Here is a 19404-nt window from a genome sequence, read left to right on the forward strand (position 1 = left end):
AGTGTAACCAAACACCGGACTAGAGTGTTGGAAATTTCAGTCCCAACTCCTGACCTTTGGGGAGGGGAGAGGGGCTGGAGGCTGAATCAGTCGCCAATGGCCAATGATTTAGTCAATCAGGCCTGTGTAACGAGGTCTCCATGAAAACCCAAAAAAGAAAAAAGACGGGGTTTGGAGAGCTTCTGGCTGGTGAACGTGTGGAGGCTTGGTGAGAGCTCAGGGAGGGCATGGAAGCTCTGTCCCCTTTCCCCATGCCTTGCCCTGTGCATCTCTTGCATCTGGATGTTCCTGAGTTGAATCCTTTTATAATTAACCAGTAATCTAGGAAGTAAAATGTTTCTCTGAGTTCTGTGAGCCACTCTAGCAAATTAATTAAACCTGAGGAGGGAGTTGTGGGACCCTCTGATCCACAGCTGGTTGGTCAGAAGTTCAGGCGACAATCTGGACTTGCAATTGGCATCCTGAGTTGCAGGGGGTCGTAGGAACCTCCAATTTGTATTTGTTCGATCAGAAGCACAGGTAACAAAAGTGGGCTTGTGACTGGTGTCTGAAGTGTGCGTGTGGTGGGGCCGGGGGCAGTCTTGTACGACTGAGCCTTAACCTGTGGGACCTGATGCTATCTCCGGGTAGACAGTGTCAGCACTGAAATGAATTGCAGAATACCCAGCTGGTGTCAGAGAATTGCTTGGTGGTGTTAGTAAGGGGAGCCTCCCCCCGCCCCGCACCCGCCCCAGCCATTCAGGAATTTGTGATCAGGAACAGAAGACAAATCCTTTATTACTGTATTCTAACAACTGCAAAAACCTTCCTATAGTGTACCTTTTGTTTTCCTTTGACATATTCTAACTCTGTTAGTTTCTCATTGGTCCACACAATTAAAGGAAGACTAATAGGAACAAAAAACATGCTTGGGCTCTGAAATTAAGAAGTCATATAGATGATGCAGAATTAATTTGTCCATGGACTTAAAACGCAAAGTTTAAACAGCCTGGCAGGGAACTTGAGGATCCTTCCCATCTGTGGAAACTAATTTGAGAAACGTTGCTCTTAAAAGCTGTTTTCTTTCACAGCTTACTCTCTTCATCCATTCACATCCTTTGGTAACCTTTAAAAGAAAGATTCCATGGTAATAAGTGACAAAAATCTTAAGCAGAACCCAGTTTTTCACCTATGAAAAAGTGACAAAATGTTTCAATAAGAATAGTAACAGTATGATTAGATAAATTCAGACTTTGCTTTTTTAGACAACAATAAATGTACTAAGTTACTTATTTGCTTTATTTCCAAATTGTCTTGAATTTATTCTACTCCTTCTTTCAACACTTTGTGAACAGTAATACATTTTCTTGAATCCAGTGTTGCTTTTGAGATTGTTATTGTCTATTCTTGTTGCTTTGTAGGTGTGATTGGCAACTTCTCCCTGGAAGCTTTTAGAACTTTCCTTTGTCTTTGATGTTCTTAAATTGCACTATAATCTCTCTCTGGCACTCTATAAGCCCTTTCAGTCTGAAGTCTTTTTTATCTTTCCTTAAAAGCCGGAAATTCACAGCCATTATATTTGCATAGTATTTCCTCTCCTGTTTATGCTCTCCCTTGTATCAAATGGGACTCTTTTTTTTTTTTTTTAAACTTTTTTTTATTTATTATTTATTTATTATGTTTATTTTTGGCTGTGTTGGGTCTTCGTTTCTGTGTGAGGGCTTTCTCCAGTTGCGGCAAGTGGGGGCCACTCTTCATCGTGGTGCGCGGGCCTCTCACTATCGCGGCCTCTCTTGTTGCGGAGCAGAGGCTCCAGACGCTCAGGCTCAGTAGTTGTGGCTCACGGGCCCAGTTGCTCCGCGGCATGTGGGATCTTCCCAGACCAGGGCTCGAACCCGTGTCCCCTGCATTGGCAGGCAGATTCTCAACCACTGCGCCACCAGGGAAGCGCCCAAATGGGACTCTTGTATCGAATGTTGTCACTTCTCCCTTTAGCCTCCAGGTCTTTTTACTTCATGTTTTCCATCTCTATCCCTAACTGATGGTTTCTGGGACTGTTACTCAACCCTGTGTTCTAGCTCACTGATTTGTTCTTCATTAGTATCCACAATGCTTTCAGTTTACCTATTGAATATTTTATTTCAACTATTTAGTTTTCAATAATATTGCTATTTGACTCTTCCTTAAGACTGCAATTACTAATATCCTTTAATCTATGATATTTATAACTTAGTCATAATTCCAAAAAAATAATCAAATGTAAAAAAGAAAAACTTTTAAAGTATGTGGTGAACTACAATGTGTATTTATGATAAAAATTTAGCAAATTAGTAATGAAAAGAGTGCACACATCCTCAAAATGACAGAGTATCTAGAACTTCAACAAAACTGCAGTGAACATTATACTGGGCTGGTTATTACATCCCAAAGTCAGTTTGTCTATCAAGTTATCTTAATTTTTATAAGCCACTGCTACACTGTCTTAATTACTATAGGTTCTTAATAAATCACGATCTACTAGAATCCATTAGTGTCTTTGCTATTCTTGGCCCTTTTCTCATCCATATTATTTATAGTCAAATAAGTCCTTTGAATGCGGTATTTTTATTGGAATTAGACTGACTTGACAATCAATTTGGAGATAATTTATATCTTCACCATACTGAGTCTTCCTAAGCATGAACATAGTATATTTGTCCATTTATTCAAGTCTTCATTTATGTCTCTCAAAATTTCATAATTTTGCATATCAGCACTTTGTATATCCTTTGTTAGGCTTATTCCTAGGTAGGTGAATTTGATGCTAATACTTTCTTTTTGAATAGGTTTTCTAGTTGTTTCTGCTATATAGGAATGCAACAGACTGGATATTAATCTTAGACATATAATTACATCAGTTGCAAACGATAGTTTTATTTCTCTTTCCAAATAATTTGCCTTAAACTTCTCTTAATTGTGGTGGCTGACTTCTGTACATTGTTCAATATAATTGGAGATAATAGAACATTTTAACGAGAATGCTCCCAATGTTTCCTCATAAGAATTATACTGTTTTTTATAGACACCTTTACAAGGTTAACGAAGTTTCCTCCTACTCCTAATTACTAAGTGTTATCACTGGTGAGTGGTGGGTTTACAAAGAGTTTGTATTATAAAAGAGTGGTGAATTTTAGCAAATGTTTTCTTCTGCTTCCATTGAGAGGATTTTTTTCTCCCTTACACTGTTAATGTGGTGAATTACATTAACAGATTTTCTAATATTAAACTATCTTTGCATTTGAAGATAGTATATCATCCTTTTAAAAAACACAATTGGACTCAGTTGGCCAGCATTTTATTTAGGATTTTTACATGTATCTATTTGAGTGAAAGGTACAGGTACTTTCCTTTCTCATGTTGTTTTTTTGAATCAACATTATTCTTGCCTAATAGAATAAACTCTTTTGCTCTAGAAGAGTTTATAATTAAGAAATAAACTCTTGGTAAAACTTTTCTGTAAAGCCATTCGGGGCTAGAGCTTTATTTATTTTTTTAATTGAAATATTCATATACCATACATACGGTTCACCCTTACGTATACAGTTCTGTTTTTTCCTATTCACAAAGTTATGCTGTCACTACCAGACTTGGACTTTTAATTACTGCTGTAAGTTAATTGATATAGGACTCTTCAGTCTTTCTCTGGCTTCTTGAGCCAGTATAGGAAGACAAGCAAGGGGAAGCAGATGAAGGAAAGACGGAGACAGCAAATAGAAAACAACTATCAGAGAATAACGAGGAATCATAAGTGTAGTAATGACACGGCGCTAAGTATTTTAAAAATTTTTCTTGAGATCGTATACCGTGTACGGAGACATACACAGAAATATTATCTCTGAGTGAAATAACATTATATTTGGGATCACTTTAAAAATATTCTAGGAAAAAGGGGGAATAGATGAAACAAGATGGGCCAAACGTTAATAGCTGAAGCTGAGCAACTGGTATATGGTAGGTGATTATATTACTATTCTACTTTTCTGTGTTTGAGATTTTTCCACAATGGTCTCTGTAAAAATATACCTCGTAGTAAGTTTTTCTTTCCCAGGTTCCACCAAAAAGTTAGTGACTTCCTTACTCATCTCCCTTAACGGGTTATTCACATCTTTTCTTTTTTTGGCTGAGTCATGCCGGATCTAAGTTCCCTGACCAGGGATCAAACCCACGTCCACGGCAGTGAAAGCGCCCAGTCCTAACCACTGAACCGCCAGGGAATTCCCTACACGTACCTGTATTTTAAACTAGGATTCAATGCTAAGAAGCCAAAAGAATTTTTGCTAACCACTTTTAATCCCACTGTCCTCTACTAAACATCATTATTGCAGTAATCTTTTTATTTTCCCATATGCACGCACACACGCATATCTACAGAGTTGTCGGAGTGCGCAAACGGCGTGGGAAGACAGTTTTCACCTAACATAGGTCTCTGGGCCATGGCCACACCGCCATCTACGCAGCACTCCGTGGCGAGGTTCCGGAACGTCGCACTCATCCTGGCGGCGCGCATCGCTGCGGTGAGACATCTGGACGTCTTCCTCATGTCTGGCCACAACTTCGGCTTCTCCGCGTCCTTACTCCCACAAACCGGCCTTGGGCGCCCGCGGTGACACTCCTCCCCTCACGCTTCCCACGCCTGGGTTTCCCACAGTCTAGGAAAACGAGCTGGCCCTCCTCACCTCCCACTGACTTCAGACGCGGAGCCGGGTCTGGGGAGGGTGCGCCTGCGCACAGACTGCCGTTCGTCGGGCAGCCCCCGCCCCCCGGCCTCGCCAAACCCCGCGATACCTTACCCCTCCCGCAGGTTCGCTGTCCCAACGGCTCCGCGGACCTGGAACTTTCTACACCCCTGCGCACGCGCTCTACGGCCCTTAACGTCCCGGCTCCGCCCATCCCTGGCCGCTCCCCTTTTCGTCAGTGAGCTCCCCGCCCCCACGCCACGCCAATCATCCACTTCTTTCCTAGGCCGACCTCGCAACAGGTCTCTGATTGGCTGATCTTGGGTGCGAACGCCGCGGAGGGGCGGCGACGATAGGCTGGGAGCCGGTCCCGGCCTATCCGCAGAGTGCGCGGAAGGTGATTGGTCAACACCGTCGTCCAATCAGCGGCGGGCTGTCGGATTCAAACCGGACTCTTTTGGCTTACGGTCGGTTGGTCTCAGTCGAGTCGTTGCCTTCACCTGACGAGGACGTGTCGCTCGCCTGCGCCCGTTCTTCGCGCCTCGTCGCTCCAGTCCCGTGCTGCCCACCGCCCTCCCGCAGGATGGCCCATAAGCAGATCTACTACTCGGACAAGTACTTCGATGAGCACTACGAGTACCGGTGAGCGGACCGGACGGCCTAACTTAGCCGCGGCCCCGGCCGAGCCTGAGCTAGAACTCGGGCCGGGGGGAGGGTACCAGGGGCCAGGACCGGGAGTCGGGGTCGAAGCGCGTCGGGCTGAGGTTTGGGTCGGAGCTCGGGGCCGGGGTCCGGAGGTAGGGTCAGGGTCGAGCCCGGGGGCCGGCCGGGAATCGCGGTTGTGTCGGGGCCGGGCCGCCCGGGCGGGAGCTTGCGCTTCTCCTCGCCTGGCGGGCCGGCCCGGCCGGCTTCCGCCCTTTGTTCTGTCTGTGAGGAGGACGAGGCTGGGGCGGGGATGGGGCCGCTTCTGGTGCAGAATTGCTGCCTTAAGGGGAAGGGGCCGAGGGCCGAAGCGGACCCGGCGTAGCTGAAGTCCAACGCCGAGAGCCCGAATCGCAGCGGTTCCTAAGAACTTAGGCCTAGTTCGCACTTAGGCAAACGTCCCACTCGCAGTCACAGCGGGCGAAGGGCTGTCGGAAGGGTAATTTTGCTCAGGTAAAGTCGCCATAGAAACACTTCTCTTTTTCTCGCATTTGAAGTTAATGGCACTAAAAAGTAGCTTGTGGGGGAGTCCCCCTAAAATAAGCTTCCTTGGGATTCGAAATGTGTCTTGGGTATGGCGACTTCGGCAGGGGCTGGTGCGTGTTAACCCTCTTGGGTTATTATTAAAGGGGTTTCCTTTTGAGACAAAATTGAGAACTCGAATGGATTTGGGGCATTTTTTTTCTGCTAGTGTGTATCGGCCAAATTTTTGGCTTTGAGGGATTTCTGGTTTTTGCATCATTATGTGATGCACTAGAGCATAGTTGCTAAATGTGTAAGATTAGCAAATTGGATTGTGTGAGGGAAGAAACACTTAACGTTAGCCTTAATGTATGCAGGAGACTTAGCTGGGGTGTGGCTTCAAAGTCCAGCGCCACCCAGTTCTCCTGGGTGGTGACTAGGACGCTGCATTCTGGGAAACTACCAACTTGTAGGAGGGGCCAAATAGTGACCTTATTTTCTGCCTCCTATCCTTTTACGTTAGATTTCCAAGAATGCTATTTGAGTTAGAAAGGATATAACAGTGGGTGGCCTCTTTTTTTCCCTCCCCTTAGTATCTTGTAATTCTTTCTTAGTATCTTGTAAATCTTTCTCTGGAGAAAAACGGAGGATTTCTCTGGGCAGCTTTGCAGGTTAGTAATACCTGCATTGTCCAGCAGGGGTTATCCGGTAATGGACAGAATGTAAACCACAATCTTTCTAAAAATCTGGGAAAATACTAATTGTGAAACATGTCTGCCTCCGAGTAGTACTTTTCAGGACTTTTCCTGGCAGTAGTTCCGTTTTCTGGTTTCAGTATACTAGCATAATCATTGATGAGCACGAAGTAAACTAGTCTATGCTATCAACAAGATTTTAGCCTAATTGACTAAGTGGTTTGTGTGTAGTAATGACTAGAAGAAAATCCTCTCATATCTGAAATGATATATTCTACTCCAATTTTAATCTAATTACTATAATACAGTATTAATCTAATTAATATCTAATCCAATATTAATTAAACCTGGTCTTTCTTGACCAAGCCACTTGCCTTTATCAAACAGGACAGTAATGTCCAGAGAAGGGAAATTTAATTGTATCTTGCAGTGTTATCTTAGTAGCTCCTTTGTTGTTTGTACTGTTATGGTTTTTTTTTTTAACCCCCTCTTCACCCTCCATGATAAGCCCTCGGTACTGAAATGTTAGATTTTTGGAAACAATTCTCCTTACATGTAGTTAGAAATATATAGAGGAGTTATATCCATGCAGAAAAAAATACAGGTAGACTTCCCATCTGAGTTTGAAGCTACTTACACATTTTTCCCTCGTAATCAAGTCCTGATGAAGGTTAGCCTGTCTCCATGGTTTATGGAGAAGGTAGGGTATATGACTTATATCTAAACATATATTGGTACATTTTGTACGGCATACATAATATGAGTACAAAAGCTAGTTTGCATTTTACATTTCTCTTGAGACTAATCAACAATTATGTAGAAGGTAGAAATAAGGTAACAGGCTATTTGCAGAGCCTTAAAAGTAGATGTTAAAGCAGTATTTCAAGAGTCAGTGAGCTAGCTGGTAAGTATTGCTAAGAACCATCATGTAGTTCACTGGAATTGGTAAAATTTTTACAAACTATGATAGTAAGCATAATTTGACTTGGTGGCCTTGTGGCCAGCAAGCAACATAACACAACTGTTCTAAGGCTTGATTTTGTTAGGCAAATTATAGGAAATTGGTACTTAACCAACCACTCACAGACTAGAACTTAAGTTGATGACAGTTTAGTGCTTATTATGGGTTATGGGTTCAGTTTTCCTGTGACCAGACTGCGCCTTTCTTACCCCCCAGCCAACAAATTTGCAGGCATATATCCAATACTGGTCAAAAAATTTGGTTGGTGGTAATGGATGACGGTATAAAACTACTGCTGCTGGAAGTGATTAAAAATGAGCCTGGGAATTTTGATTTTTATAAAGATCCTTTCAATTGTAATTAAATAAGAAGTCGGTGGGGGTGCATATTTGTTTTCTAAGAATTTTTCAAAGCTCCAATTGTACCTATTCTTGACGGTTTGACATTGAAGAATATTGCATGCCTTCCTTAAAAATTGATTAAAGTTTTGGATATAGGCCAGTAACTTATTGGAAAACTGAATGTCTGTGTTTTAGGTAGCAGGCACATGTATATGTGCATTTAGTGTTCGTGATCTATAGAGTAATAGGAAACCCAAATTAACTGTAACAAGCTAGATTCCCCCACCCCAGCTACCTGGGGCTAGTATGACATGTCTTAAAATCGGGGACCATTCTTAATTTATAGTCACTTCTGTGGTCTTAGATGGCTTCTCTAGCTCCCTGATCATATCAGTCTGCTTCATAACTAACAGGAAGGAGAAAAAAGAGAATTGGGCATGTTCTTTTCTTTCGAGGATACTTTCCATAAGTTGCATAATTTCTGCTTATATCCTGTTGGGCAGGATTTAATCACATGTGACCAGAGGTAGCTGCAGGGGAGGCTGGGATGTCTTGGATAACAATGTGTCCCACTTAGTTTTTGAGGTTCTATTCCTGAAGAAGATTGAGACAATTAGCAAGCAGTCTCTATTAGGGGGAAAAAGTTAATCATAAATAAAATGCCTCCCACTTTTGGACTGCGTATTCTAATCTCTAATTTGAACACAGGCCATCAAGATCAGAATTAAAGGTAGTAGAGAGTAGTCTTTAAGATTGATGCTAATGGTAATGTAACAGGGTAGGTATACTAAAGATGCATGTATAAAGTGACCATAATTGTAGGAAAGGCATATTCACTTAGAGCACTAATATTTCACTATATTTTTTAACAGGCATGTCATGTTACCCAGAGAACTTTCCAAACAAGTACCCAAAACCCATCTGATGTCTGAAGAGGAGTGGAGGAGACTTGGTGTCCAACAGAGTCTAGGCTGGGTTCATTACATGATTCATGAGCCAGGTAAGTTTTGCTATTTAGGGAAGCACTAATTGAATTAAAACAGTAGTGGTTGTTAAAATTGTTTTATTAATATTGACGTTTCAATGGTATCCCAAAGTAACTCTGATAAGCTTGACTATTTCTGAATGACTGATACCTCCATAGAGAGGGTTCCAATTTTATAGTAAATAAAATACCACGAGTGAAAATAATGCATTCTTCTGAACTGCAAAAATAACCTATTTAGTAAAAAAAAAAAAGGATATTCTGTTTTAAAATGCGTGTCATTGCTAGTAGTATCTTGAAGTATTTTGCCATAAATATATTTAGAATTCTGGTATCTCCTCTTTGAAAACTAAGAACTTAATGTAAGACAACTTGAGTGTCCTGAAGTTGTGTATAGAAATTGATGCAATTTGAAGTGATTTGTTTTTTCCTTTAGACAATTAGTATCTACCACATTAAGATGAAATGAGATAACATAGCTAGTGAACTCAAATGTGCTGCCTGTGTTATACTTGAGTGCTTATGCTATTACGTGGTATTTACCAGAGAGTTTTCCAGATTACTGTTAGTAACTATTTGTAAACCAGACTAAGAAACTTTGTGGTGTTAAATTGTGTTTTTGGGTTATCAGTAAATCTAGCTAAAGGACATATACTGCTTTGAACAAAATTTGAAGTCTTAGAAGCTGAATTAGGTGAAACTAAAGCTATCTTGCTTTCTGGTTTTGTTAAAAGCAGCAGCAGCAGCAAAAACTCTTAAGACTTGTAACTTTCTTGGGATTGGAGCATATAATCCTATTAAAAAGGTGTTTCTCCAGATAATACAGTGCAACTGAGGACCTTACCTATAGGTTCATAGTCAGTCCTCCACCTGCCCAAACAGAATCTACAGGGATGGGCCCCTAGGACCTGCATTTTTTGAATGAGGTGTTAAGTGTCTTTTCCAAACAAGAGAAAACCTTTTTCTTTTCACTGGAATTGAGATTCTAAAGATAGAAACCATTCTCCTTCTCAAATAGCATCTTTACTTAACAGCCCTTTTCTCCAGGGTGTGTAAAAACTGGGGGAATATTCACTGTTAGGTTGTTTTCTTCTGTTTACTGTTTACAGTGACATGGAGCAAAATTTATTTCAGATACCTCAATAAGTAACATTAATTGACCATAGATTTATTTTATTTTATTTTGGTTCAACTGAGAATTCTTTGAATTTTTGTTGAATGAATGAAAATTAACCATATAATATTAAAATAATATAAAACATTTTCTTTCTACAGAACCACACATTCTTCTCTTTAGACGACCTCTTCCAAAAGATCAACAAAAATGAAGTCTATCTGGGGATCATCAATTAAATCTTTTTCAAATTTAATGTATATGTGTATATAAGGTAGTATTCAGTGAATACTTGAAAAATGTACAAAGTGTTCATCCATTCCTGTGCATGAGCTGTATTCTTCACAGCAACAGAGCTCAGTTAAGTGCAACTGCAAGTAGGTTACTGTAAGGTGTTTAAAATTTCTTCTAGTCAGGTTTTCTTTTAATGTAAGTGCCTGTTTGACTTTACCTGTTACTTTTGTTAAATAAAGTTTGTATGTTGCATTTATCACTGTTTGAAGTTACTGAGGTTTGTTTTCTTAAGGTTAATTTGTGACTATTGAGGATGTTGGATGATTTCAGTTTTATAATTTTAGTCCTGAGGAAATAAATTCACTTTATAGAAATAAAATGTTAGGTGGGTTTAAACCCATTAGCTTGGTGTGATTGAGGGTACCATTTTTAAATTTATTTATTTATTTTTAATTTTTTGCTGCGTTGGGTCTTTGTTACTGCGCATGGGCTTTCTCTAGTTGCGGCAAGTGGGGCTACTCTTCGTTGCGGTGTGCGGGCTCCTCATTGTGGTGGTTTCTCTTGTGCAGCACGGGCTCTAGGCATGCGGGCTTCAGTAGTTGCAGCACGTGGGCTCAGTAGTTGCAGCACGCAGGCTCTAGAGCGCAGGCTCAATAGTTGTGGCGCACGGCTTAGCTGTTCCGCGGTATGTGGAATCTTCCCGGACCAGGTATCGAACCCGTGTCCCCCGCATTGTCAGGCGGATTCCCAACCACTGCGCCACCAGGGAAATCATGAGGGTACCATTTAAATTCACTTATGAAGACACTAAGAACTAGGGATAAGTTTAATAAAGCCAAGGTAGATTTTATAGCTCTGTCATTAATTTAGTTCCTAGAGAATTGTCTAGAATCTCCAACTGAACAAAAAGAAACCCAACTTAATACTCTGGGCTACTTCCACTTATGTAAGTACTGCCACACCTAGTTACCTTGGGAGAAACCATTTAACCCCATTTCTCTTTTCCATGTGCCAAATGGGGATACAGTTTTCTATAGAATATCAGCATTTTAAAAACTTCAAAAGCACTGTAAAAAGCACCCTTCAGTGTGCATTTTGTGTCTATTAAATTGCTTTTTTAGCTGCTAGGAAAATATTTTAGAGTGAATGCAAACAGAGGCTTTTTATCTTCATTGCTTTTTGTTGGAGAAACCTTTTAGGTGAGCTGCCAGTAAGCATAAGACCCCAGACCCCAGTGTGGTGGTCCTCTATGCCCCTCTGTTTATAGAAAAGGGTGGTGCCTTTACACAATGAGCACAATAAACACTGAAGGTGGTGATGGGCAGGAGCCTAGAACTTATTCCATCCCCAGGGACCCACCCATTGGCTAGAGGTCCCAGGTTAGGCCAACAGAAGGATGCCAGAATCGTTAAGTAAACTATTGTATTTAATACAGACCAGTGTACTGCATAATGCTCAACCTCTCCCCCCTCTGGAGGTTTGGGTGTGTCCAAGTATGTTTAATTGACCTGTGGGATCTGCACAGAAGGACACCAGGAGATGAGCTGGAGCTGCCTGCATTTACTGCTTGAAATACCTGGTAGTCACTCAACAGAGGAAACCTACAATCAGCCTCCAGTTTAAGATTTTCAACCTAATTAACCCCTATCGGTCAAACAGCTTGCACTCTTCAAGTAAGCAGGAGTTCTTGCCTCTGCACTGTCCCTCCCTCCCCCCTTCCTCACTCCGTGTCTCCCACTTCCCATCCTACCTAAAGCCTCCTGCCCTGGAGACTGCTTACTTCCACCCTACTTTTCCATCTCTAGCTTTCCCAGCACATTCCCTAGTGGTCAACAGCTGTGTGTTGAACTGAGCAGTTCTGAAATTCTTGTCCGCGGTTACTTCCAAACTGCTTTAGGTTCCTGGAAATTTAAGACGCCAAATCTTGTTGGCTTTCTCCCTTCGTAGGACTACAGAGTATGCGGTTCCCTTAAGTCCCCAACCTCCCTACAGACCCCTGCCCCGCTCCAGGTGCCCGCCACCCTGTGCACCGTCCCCTCGTCCAGGCCTGGCCGACCGCATTCCGGAGGTTGTCCGCTGTCTTTGCAGAGACAGTCTCTTGTAACTCCACACTTCGCAAGCGCTGGACTTTGGCGGCCCAGACGGTCACCCAACCGGGCACCTCGCGCAGGCCCAAAGCCGTCGCCGCGCACACTTCTGGCCGGAAGCAGGGCGGGGGCCGGGGCGCGTTTTTGTGACGCACTTCCTGGAGTCCGCTCCGAAGGTGGAAAAGCGGGGAAGAGGAGTGTCGCGCTTCGGTTCCGCCAGCCGTCGGACTACTGGCCTCCCTGGCCAGGCCTCTTCCCAGACACCCGCCATGGCGTCTGAGGGGCCGCGGGAGCCCGCGGGCGAGGTGAGGATGGCGGCCCTGGGCTCCCCCAAATGGTGGTCTTGCCCGGACTGGGTAGGAGCTGGATTAGCCTGGCCCGGAGGCTGGTTGGGGGCAGGGCCGGGGGCGTCGGGGTGGGCGGCCGCGGTCCCCAGTCCCCGGGCGTGCCCACACGGCCCGCGGTTAAACAAGGTGAGAAAGGACGCTGTCGACGGGAAACCGCCTCTCGTCCCGAGGCTGCGGAGGGGTTGCGCTACCGTTCCGGCTCACCGCACTGCTGGTGAGGAGCGGAGTGTTGAAAGCAGCTTGTTAGTAACGTTTTCTGAGGCGGAAGTCTGCTCGACGTGCTCCGAGTACCTCTAGAAGGAGCCCTGGCAATCGCATAAATCGGCTTTCACACAAATTAAAAACCGTGATTATAAGTTGTTAGTGGAAGTAAATTTATCAATACAGATGTAAAAACTGAAAGAAAAAAAGCCCAACAAATTTTTTAATATTCATATTCCAAGGGCTCATGGCGATAGAAAGATTTTCTAGCAACGCTTACTTTTGCGTTTCAACAAAACAACTTTTAGTGCTTCGCTGAGTGAAAAGCAACAGTTTTAAGTTCTTTGGGAAATTTAATGGAAATAAACTTCCGCAGTGTGTTTTGAGCGCTACAGTTAAGTTTGGTAGTCTCGATTGTCCCTAACTCAGCTGAGAGAGGTAAACTACCATATTCTACGTTAAAGCTAAGGAAACGTTGTCACTTGTGGTTCTAACTATACAGTCTGGGTTGACTTTTACTCTCACTTTAATTGGTTGTCCTTATTTTTCATTTTTAATATTTGGTGACTGCTTTTTCTAGTGAAAAAGTGCGGAGAAATTGTTAGCAAACAAATTCTTGTCTTTGCTAGGCAGACGTATTTGGACAACAGCATTAGCATTTCTGGGGCTTCGAGAAAGGAGGGACTCTTTTTTTTTTTTTCCCACTTGGTTGATCTCAGAAGGTAGCCAAAACCCCCTTTTTTTCCTCAGGGCATCAAGTTGTCAGCAGATGTCAAACCATTTGTCCCTAAATTTGCTGGGCTGAGTGTGGCATGGGCAGAGTCTTCAGAAGCACGCGTTTTTCCCAGCTGTGCAGCCACGACGTACTATCCATGTGTCCAGGAATTAGCAGTGCCTGAGTATGTATGCTTCTGAATGTCTTGCCTTACCTGGGGACTTTGTCGCCTGACTTTAATGGTGATTAGACTTGAAATATGCTGCAGCTAACACATTAACATTTTCAGAGCAACTGGGGAAGATGCTCCTCAGCCAAGAAGGGTCTGAGCCAGTAGCACAACTTAACTGTGTCCCACACCAAAAACTGAAGTTTCAACTCTCCTTTCTCCATATTCATTTGATTATTTTTGACACAGAAAGTGGAGACTGCATTGCCTTTATTAGTGGGAAATGCAGTTCATTTGTGCATACAGTTTATAACTGTATCATGTACCTGATGGGAGACGAAATGGCAGCAACGAGTGGGTGAGAGGAAATTGGGCAAAGACACGCCCAAATAAATAAACATGCTCCTCCGTTTTAGGGCTTAACATTGAAAAATCTTGCTCAGTGTTGGAGTGGGGCCTAGTAAGCATGGCTGCCTCTTTCTGTGGATAAGTCTTTGGAAATTGCTGAGTTTTGCTTTTATCTGTTTTGCTTTATACGTGTCCTATGGAGATGGATTCTACAAATTTTGGTTATAAATTCTTCTAGATTTGAGTTGAAAGAAGGCTTATATTGTCCTTTAAATGTTCTTTTTCCTTCTCAGGATTTATTCTCTAGGTATTTACAAAATGGTTTCCATTTATTAGCTGAATTTAGAAAAATAAGTGTTAAGCCTTGCACATAATTGTGTGGATTACTTGTAGGTTTATTTTTAAGGCATGAATCACCTTTATGCTTATGTAAAAATCCTTGTCTTTATGTTCCTTTGTTGGGTCAGACTTATTTCCTTTTTTTCCCCATACTTACATGGTGTAATTGAAAATAGTTTGTACTTCATACAAATTCTAGAACTGTGTTCACAAGAATGAAAGTTGGAATGAATAAGAAAATCATTGGGTTGTCTGGTGTATTTAGGAAATAAGGAAAGTTATATTTTTTGGCAAAAGTTGAAGTCCTGCCTGAATGCGCTGAAGGTCTTTGGTAGGAATACCAAGTTTTCCATTGTAATTTCATCCTTTGTAAAAGGGAGGTTGGCATGGGTCTCTTTTGAGTCATTTCCTACCTTGAGTGGCTCACATAATAAAATACAAGATGTATCGCACTCAGTGACAAGAACTCTTAAGTCATCTGCTGGGTGAAATTCTAGTGACCCAAAATAAAGGTGGAAAATATTTGTATAGCTAAAGCAGCATTCTGGCAGTAACATGAATTGAGACTAATCAGAGGCTCAAGGATGCTAAATGCTGAATTTTAAAATTATGTTTCTTAACCCCTTATCCCTTTATAGGTTTGATTTTTTTTTTTTTAATTGTTTATAACCACTGAAAAGGTTGACTGACAGTATTCCTTCCTGGCAAGAAAACAATTAAAGACAAAGGAGGCATGAAACCAAAGGGCAAGTTTAGAAAGAATGAGTTTCATCCCCTTTAAAGTGGGGATGAAATGGTGAGACTTTACACAGTAGGGAAGTGATTATCTAGTCAGTTCTAATATAAGTTAAGACTTGCATTGCTATAGTCAGATTTTGTTTAAATGGAGATCTCTTGCTGCCTTGAAAAAAGGAGTAGAATTTTCTGTAACAAACATATGTTCTCTTTCCTACTTATTCCAGTATAGCAACCTAATTCTGTATGTCCTTAAAGGAGTGACCTTTTACAGAATATCCATCTCTAGTACCTCTAGCAGTGCTTGCCAAGGGACTTCATTTATTCATTTGGAGTTCATTAGTGAAAGGCTATTATATGGAAAAGCACTAGTTCCTGAGTGGAGAAAGACTGTCTCATGAGCTATGCTCCTGTTTTTTTTGTCTTATATATAGATTTGAACTGGTGGAGATGGAAGAACACGAACTACCAGTCTCCTCCAGGCTTATGTTATAGACAAGACAAATATCAATAGAAATATTCTGGTATATAGAATTGGCTATGTTTGAGAAGTAGTGAGTATTTACTGGTGTAATGAACAAATAGAGGTTATGCAAACTAAGTTCTCTGTTCCCAGTCATCATCCCTGGACGATGGCTTTGTTGATTGTCATAGTACCTGCTTTGTGACAAATCCTGTGTAACGCATGCATGAGGACATGTGTGTTTTGTTTGGGAATTACTGAATATGTTCATTTCTTTCATGCCTGCCACAGTCCATGAGGTTGGCAGGGAGCTGTAGTGTTATTTTTACACAGGAGAAACTGAGACTAGAAATGCCTGTCCAAAGTTCCTCAGAGACGTAGTACCAGGACCAGAATTAGCATTCATTTCTTCTGACCTGAGTTCGTTGTATTCCCCAAAGCTACTATTACTGTCGGTAAAGTTGAGCTTTTTCAGTATCTTGTAGTATACTGTAAAAATCACAGTGCCAATGGATGCTTTTAAGTTAAACCTCTCATCTGTGAGAATCACCAGTTCTCCACAGAGTGTGGCTCGTGTCAAGTGGGTGGGTGGAGGAGTGACTGGATTCCTGACAGGTCCTGGCCTGGTTAGAGGGGACCAGATGCAAGATATGTTTGGGAGACAGTAGAGGAGTAAGGCCCCGTTGTTAGGGGGGAAGCCACTAGTCGATTGGCCTACATGGTACAGCTGAAAAGTTAGGTTTGTTGGGTAGGAAATAGAGAGCTCTTGGGGGTGTTTTGGTTGGGGTCATGATAATCACTCCTGGTTTCTGGCTCAACTTAAGGGAGAGGGGCTTGAAGGTTTTGATTGGGTTCTAGGCACTGGAAATAGAGAAGAAAATACCTGGAGACCTGCTGCAAGAGAAAAGGGTTCAGTGGTTATCCACATGGGTTTTGGTGAAAAGACGCTATAGCAGTTTCCAGTTGAATACATGGAAAGATTTGCTATTATTCGTGAGAGCATAAGTTGGCAGTGGAGCTGGTTTGGGGACCAGTTGTTATGTTTTGGAGCTATATGTGCCAGATGGGGGAAAAGTGAACTAACTATTAAGTGGAAATGACCTGTAAGTTGGAGACAGAGGCCTGGAGGTGGTGAAAGTGTTGGAATTGAAGTCTGTAAGTGAAGTCCTGAGCAGAACGAGGAGAGATTCTGACTCAGAGTGAGTCTGCCAGATGAGATAGGGAGAGTGTAGCGGAGGCCACACCATGGAGGAACCTTTGGAAAATGGGTGAGAGCAAGGAGAGGGCAGAGGCTGCCAAGTGCAGGCTAGTGGAGCTTTTCAAGTGATGTGATAGAAGTAGACACCATGCAGTAGAGGCTACTGAGCTTGGCAGGAAGGAGGGTCCTGGGAGACTTGGTGGTCGTCGGTAGTGATGGGGTAAGGGGAAGTGGAGCTGAGAGATTAGCAGGGGAGGTTAGGGGCTGCTAATAGCAAAAGGAGGGGGCAGATGAGATGGTGGGGCATAGAGGAAGTGTATTACCGTGGTTAAGGGCCGTCTGAGTGATTCGTGGCAACTGGAACTTTAGAGACAAGCCATTTGAAGCCCCAACCGCAGATGCCGTGGGTTATCTCTTTGAAGTTTTGTGTTGTATATTGCTCTCTGCATGTAACTATATTTACCTGGGATGGAAAGGAAAAATATCAACTTTCCAGAGGAAGAAGGATCAATGAGGGGTTAGAAACCCAAGTGACTTGTCCAAAGGGGGAAACCAGATTGTGACCCAAACCGAGGTCTCCTGATTCACAGGAGAAAAGTTTTCTGGGTGACAGCAGCCTTCAAAACCACTACTGGATCATGCCTCCTCCCACCTCTCTTTCCTTCTTTACCTGAATTTCATTGGTTTGTTTATTTATCCATGTTTTGGACTTGGGATAGTCATTTAAACATTTTTTCTTTTTGCTATCAGCCCATCTTCTTTGCCTATCTTCTTTTGTGGAGAACAGGTTCTTCACCTTCATCTGCCCTCCATTAGATTTTCTGAGCATCAAACAAAATAAAACAGATTCACATCTAGGGTTAGCATCTGGGGAGCAGGATGAAGCTTTGAATCTTTCTCTTCTCAGCAAAGAGCAACACTAGGCCAGGTGTTCTGTGGGGCAGATAAAGGTCAGTAAAAGGGTTCGTTGGGGTTTTAATCAGGAGTATATCGTTACTAGAATCAATTGCTTACAAGAAAAAGGTCTTATAAGATTTAACCTTATTATAAAATGTCATGAATTAATAGACAGGGATTCCAGGCAGTTCAGTGCTGCATGGGAGCGAAAGCAGTGAGCGTTCTCATCAGTGTGCTACAGGTCTAGCCTGTAGATAGCAACTCCTTTCTTTCTTCCGTGCAGACTCTTACTTGCAGCAGAGTAGAAACATGACTTCTAGCAGTGGTGCCTACGCCCATATCTCCTGACAGTTGAACAGTCGGAAGATCATGTGGGGTGTCTCATCATTAGCTTTGGCCCTTCCTGCCTTTCAGTGGACCAGTACACTTTGGGATTTCATTGATTTGCTACAAGATAATTTGGAGCTCTGGAAAGTCACAGAAACATCTGCTGGTGCTTATTTGTGGGAATGAGAAGACCGTGATTTGTATTTAACTCAGCTGCTTAGCATTTTGTCATTGTATCAACTTTCATTGCAAAATGGTTGAAACCTCTGGCTGTATACCAAATTTGCTAAAAAAAAAAATTAATGTTAAGTTATATTTCGGTTTAGCCTAGCAGCTTGAGAAAGCTGAGGCAGGAGCAGTGTTCACAGATGGTTGCATCTTGTTAGCAGCATGTGTAGTTCCTGGACCACCTTGTGCGTAGTGTCCCCATTGCAACTCCAGCCCCAAGAGTCAGTAGAGCACAGGATGTGGCAGTGGGCTTGGAGCAGGGGAGGGGCTGGGCAGGCTGTCTGCGGGCACCTGGGGGCCTCAGGAGGCAGGCCCTGCAGGTTGTTGGGGTAGAAGTTGGATGGGCAGTAAAAAAACTCCCTCTACTGAGAGAATGGTCTGGACGGCTCTTTTGGCCAGGGTTGCTGAGAGAGGCTTTTCCAAATATTTGACAGCATGAGAGTGGAAAGCTGCTGGAGTATCCTTGGGCTTTTCTAATGTTCCTTACAATAGGGTCCTTTCATGGAGGTTCCAGATAAGTAATGAAAAAAACAGAACTAGGTCAGCATCTTTCTTTGCAGGTTAAGAAAGAAGTGCTCAGAGGTTTTATTTGGTTTTTAATTTGAGGTATTGCTAGAATAAATGACCTCAAAAATAGTAAAAAGTTTAAATTTGTTTAATATTACAAAATATTAAGCTCCTTGGTTTGTGGTATGAAATCTGCAACTAAAATTTACCCTTTTTATTTAGACAGAAACTCTATGCTGAAGATATGGCTTTTGGAGCTTCAACTTTTCCACCTCAGTACTTATCTCCTGAGATCCCTCTTCATCCGTATGGCTATTCTCCTTACACCCTGGAGTCGTCACGAAATGTTTGCCCAGTGCCTGGCTCCCAGTATGATTACAACCAACCCCGTTGTTTCGGAGGTTTTCAAACCGTGAAGCCACGAAACAAGCACATGTGCCCTCTCCCGCAAGACACAAAAGCTCTGTTTAAGGTCTGTAAATGTTTTGGTTTTGTTGGTCACTTTAGCGTTTAAAACATAAAGAACTGGTAAGTTCTTGCGTGTTATTTAAGGTATTTAAATTTTGAGATATTTAAAATTTGATATGGTCTAACCTTTCTAAAAAATGGTTGAGTTGTACTTATGAATTTGTAAATTTGAGCCTTTTTTATAGTG

The 19404-nt window shown here is 42.4% G+C and overlaps 2 protein-coding genes and 1 long non-coding RNA gene across 10 annotated transcripts in view; 2 read left to right on the forward strand and 1 right to left on the reverse strand.

Annotated features, from left to right (window-relative positions):
* Positions 1-758: 758 nt before the first annotated feature.
* LOC309633977 lies at positions 759-4802 on the reverse strand. The gene is made up of 2 exons (XR_014247802.1): positions 4432-4802; positions 759-1105 (listed from the first exon to the last, which is right to left on the reverse strand). It is a non-coding gene; the product is annotated as an uncharacterized lncRNA (long non-coding RNA).
* Positions 4803-5105: 303 nt separating this feature from the next.
* Positions 5106-10452, forward strand: CKS2 (CDC28 protein kinase regulatory subunit 2). The gene is made up of 3 exons (XM_082403420.1): positions 5106-5336; positions 8728-8855; positions 10116-10452. The coding sequence occupies exons 1-3, from the start codon at positions 5278-5280 to the stop codon at positions 10166-10168; spliced, it is 240 nt and encodes a 79-aa protein (XP_082259546.1). The 5' UTR covers positions 5106-5277; the 3' UTR covers positions 10169-10452.
* Positions 10453-12421: 1969 nt separating this feature from the next.
* Positions 12422-19404, forward strand: part of SECISBP2 (SECIS binding protein 2) — a 41471-nt gene continuing 34488 nt past the window's right edge. For all 8 annotated transcript variants that reach the window (XM_082403383.1, XM_082403386.1, XM_082403382.1 and 5 more), the window contains exons 1-3: positions 12422-12580; positions 13574-13722; positions 18972-19221. In XM_082403383.1, coding sequence (XP_082259509.1) covers positions 12545-12580; positions 13574-13722; positions 18972-19221 — 435 coding nt within the window. In that variant the 5' untranslated portion in view covers positions 12422-12544. The remainder of the gene's footprint in view (positions 12581-13573; positions 13723-18971; positions 19222-19404) is intronic.

Source organism: Balaenoptera borealis, assembly GCF_965194805.1.
Source record: "Balaenoptera borealis genome assembly, chromosome: 8".
NCBI lineage: Eukaryota > Metazoa > Chordata > Mammalia > Artiodactyla > Balaenopteridae > Balaenoptera > Balaenoptera borealis.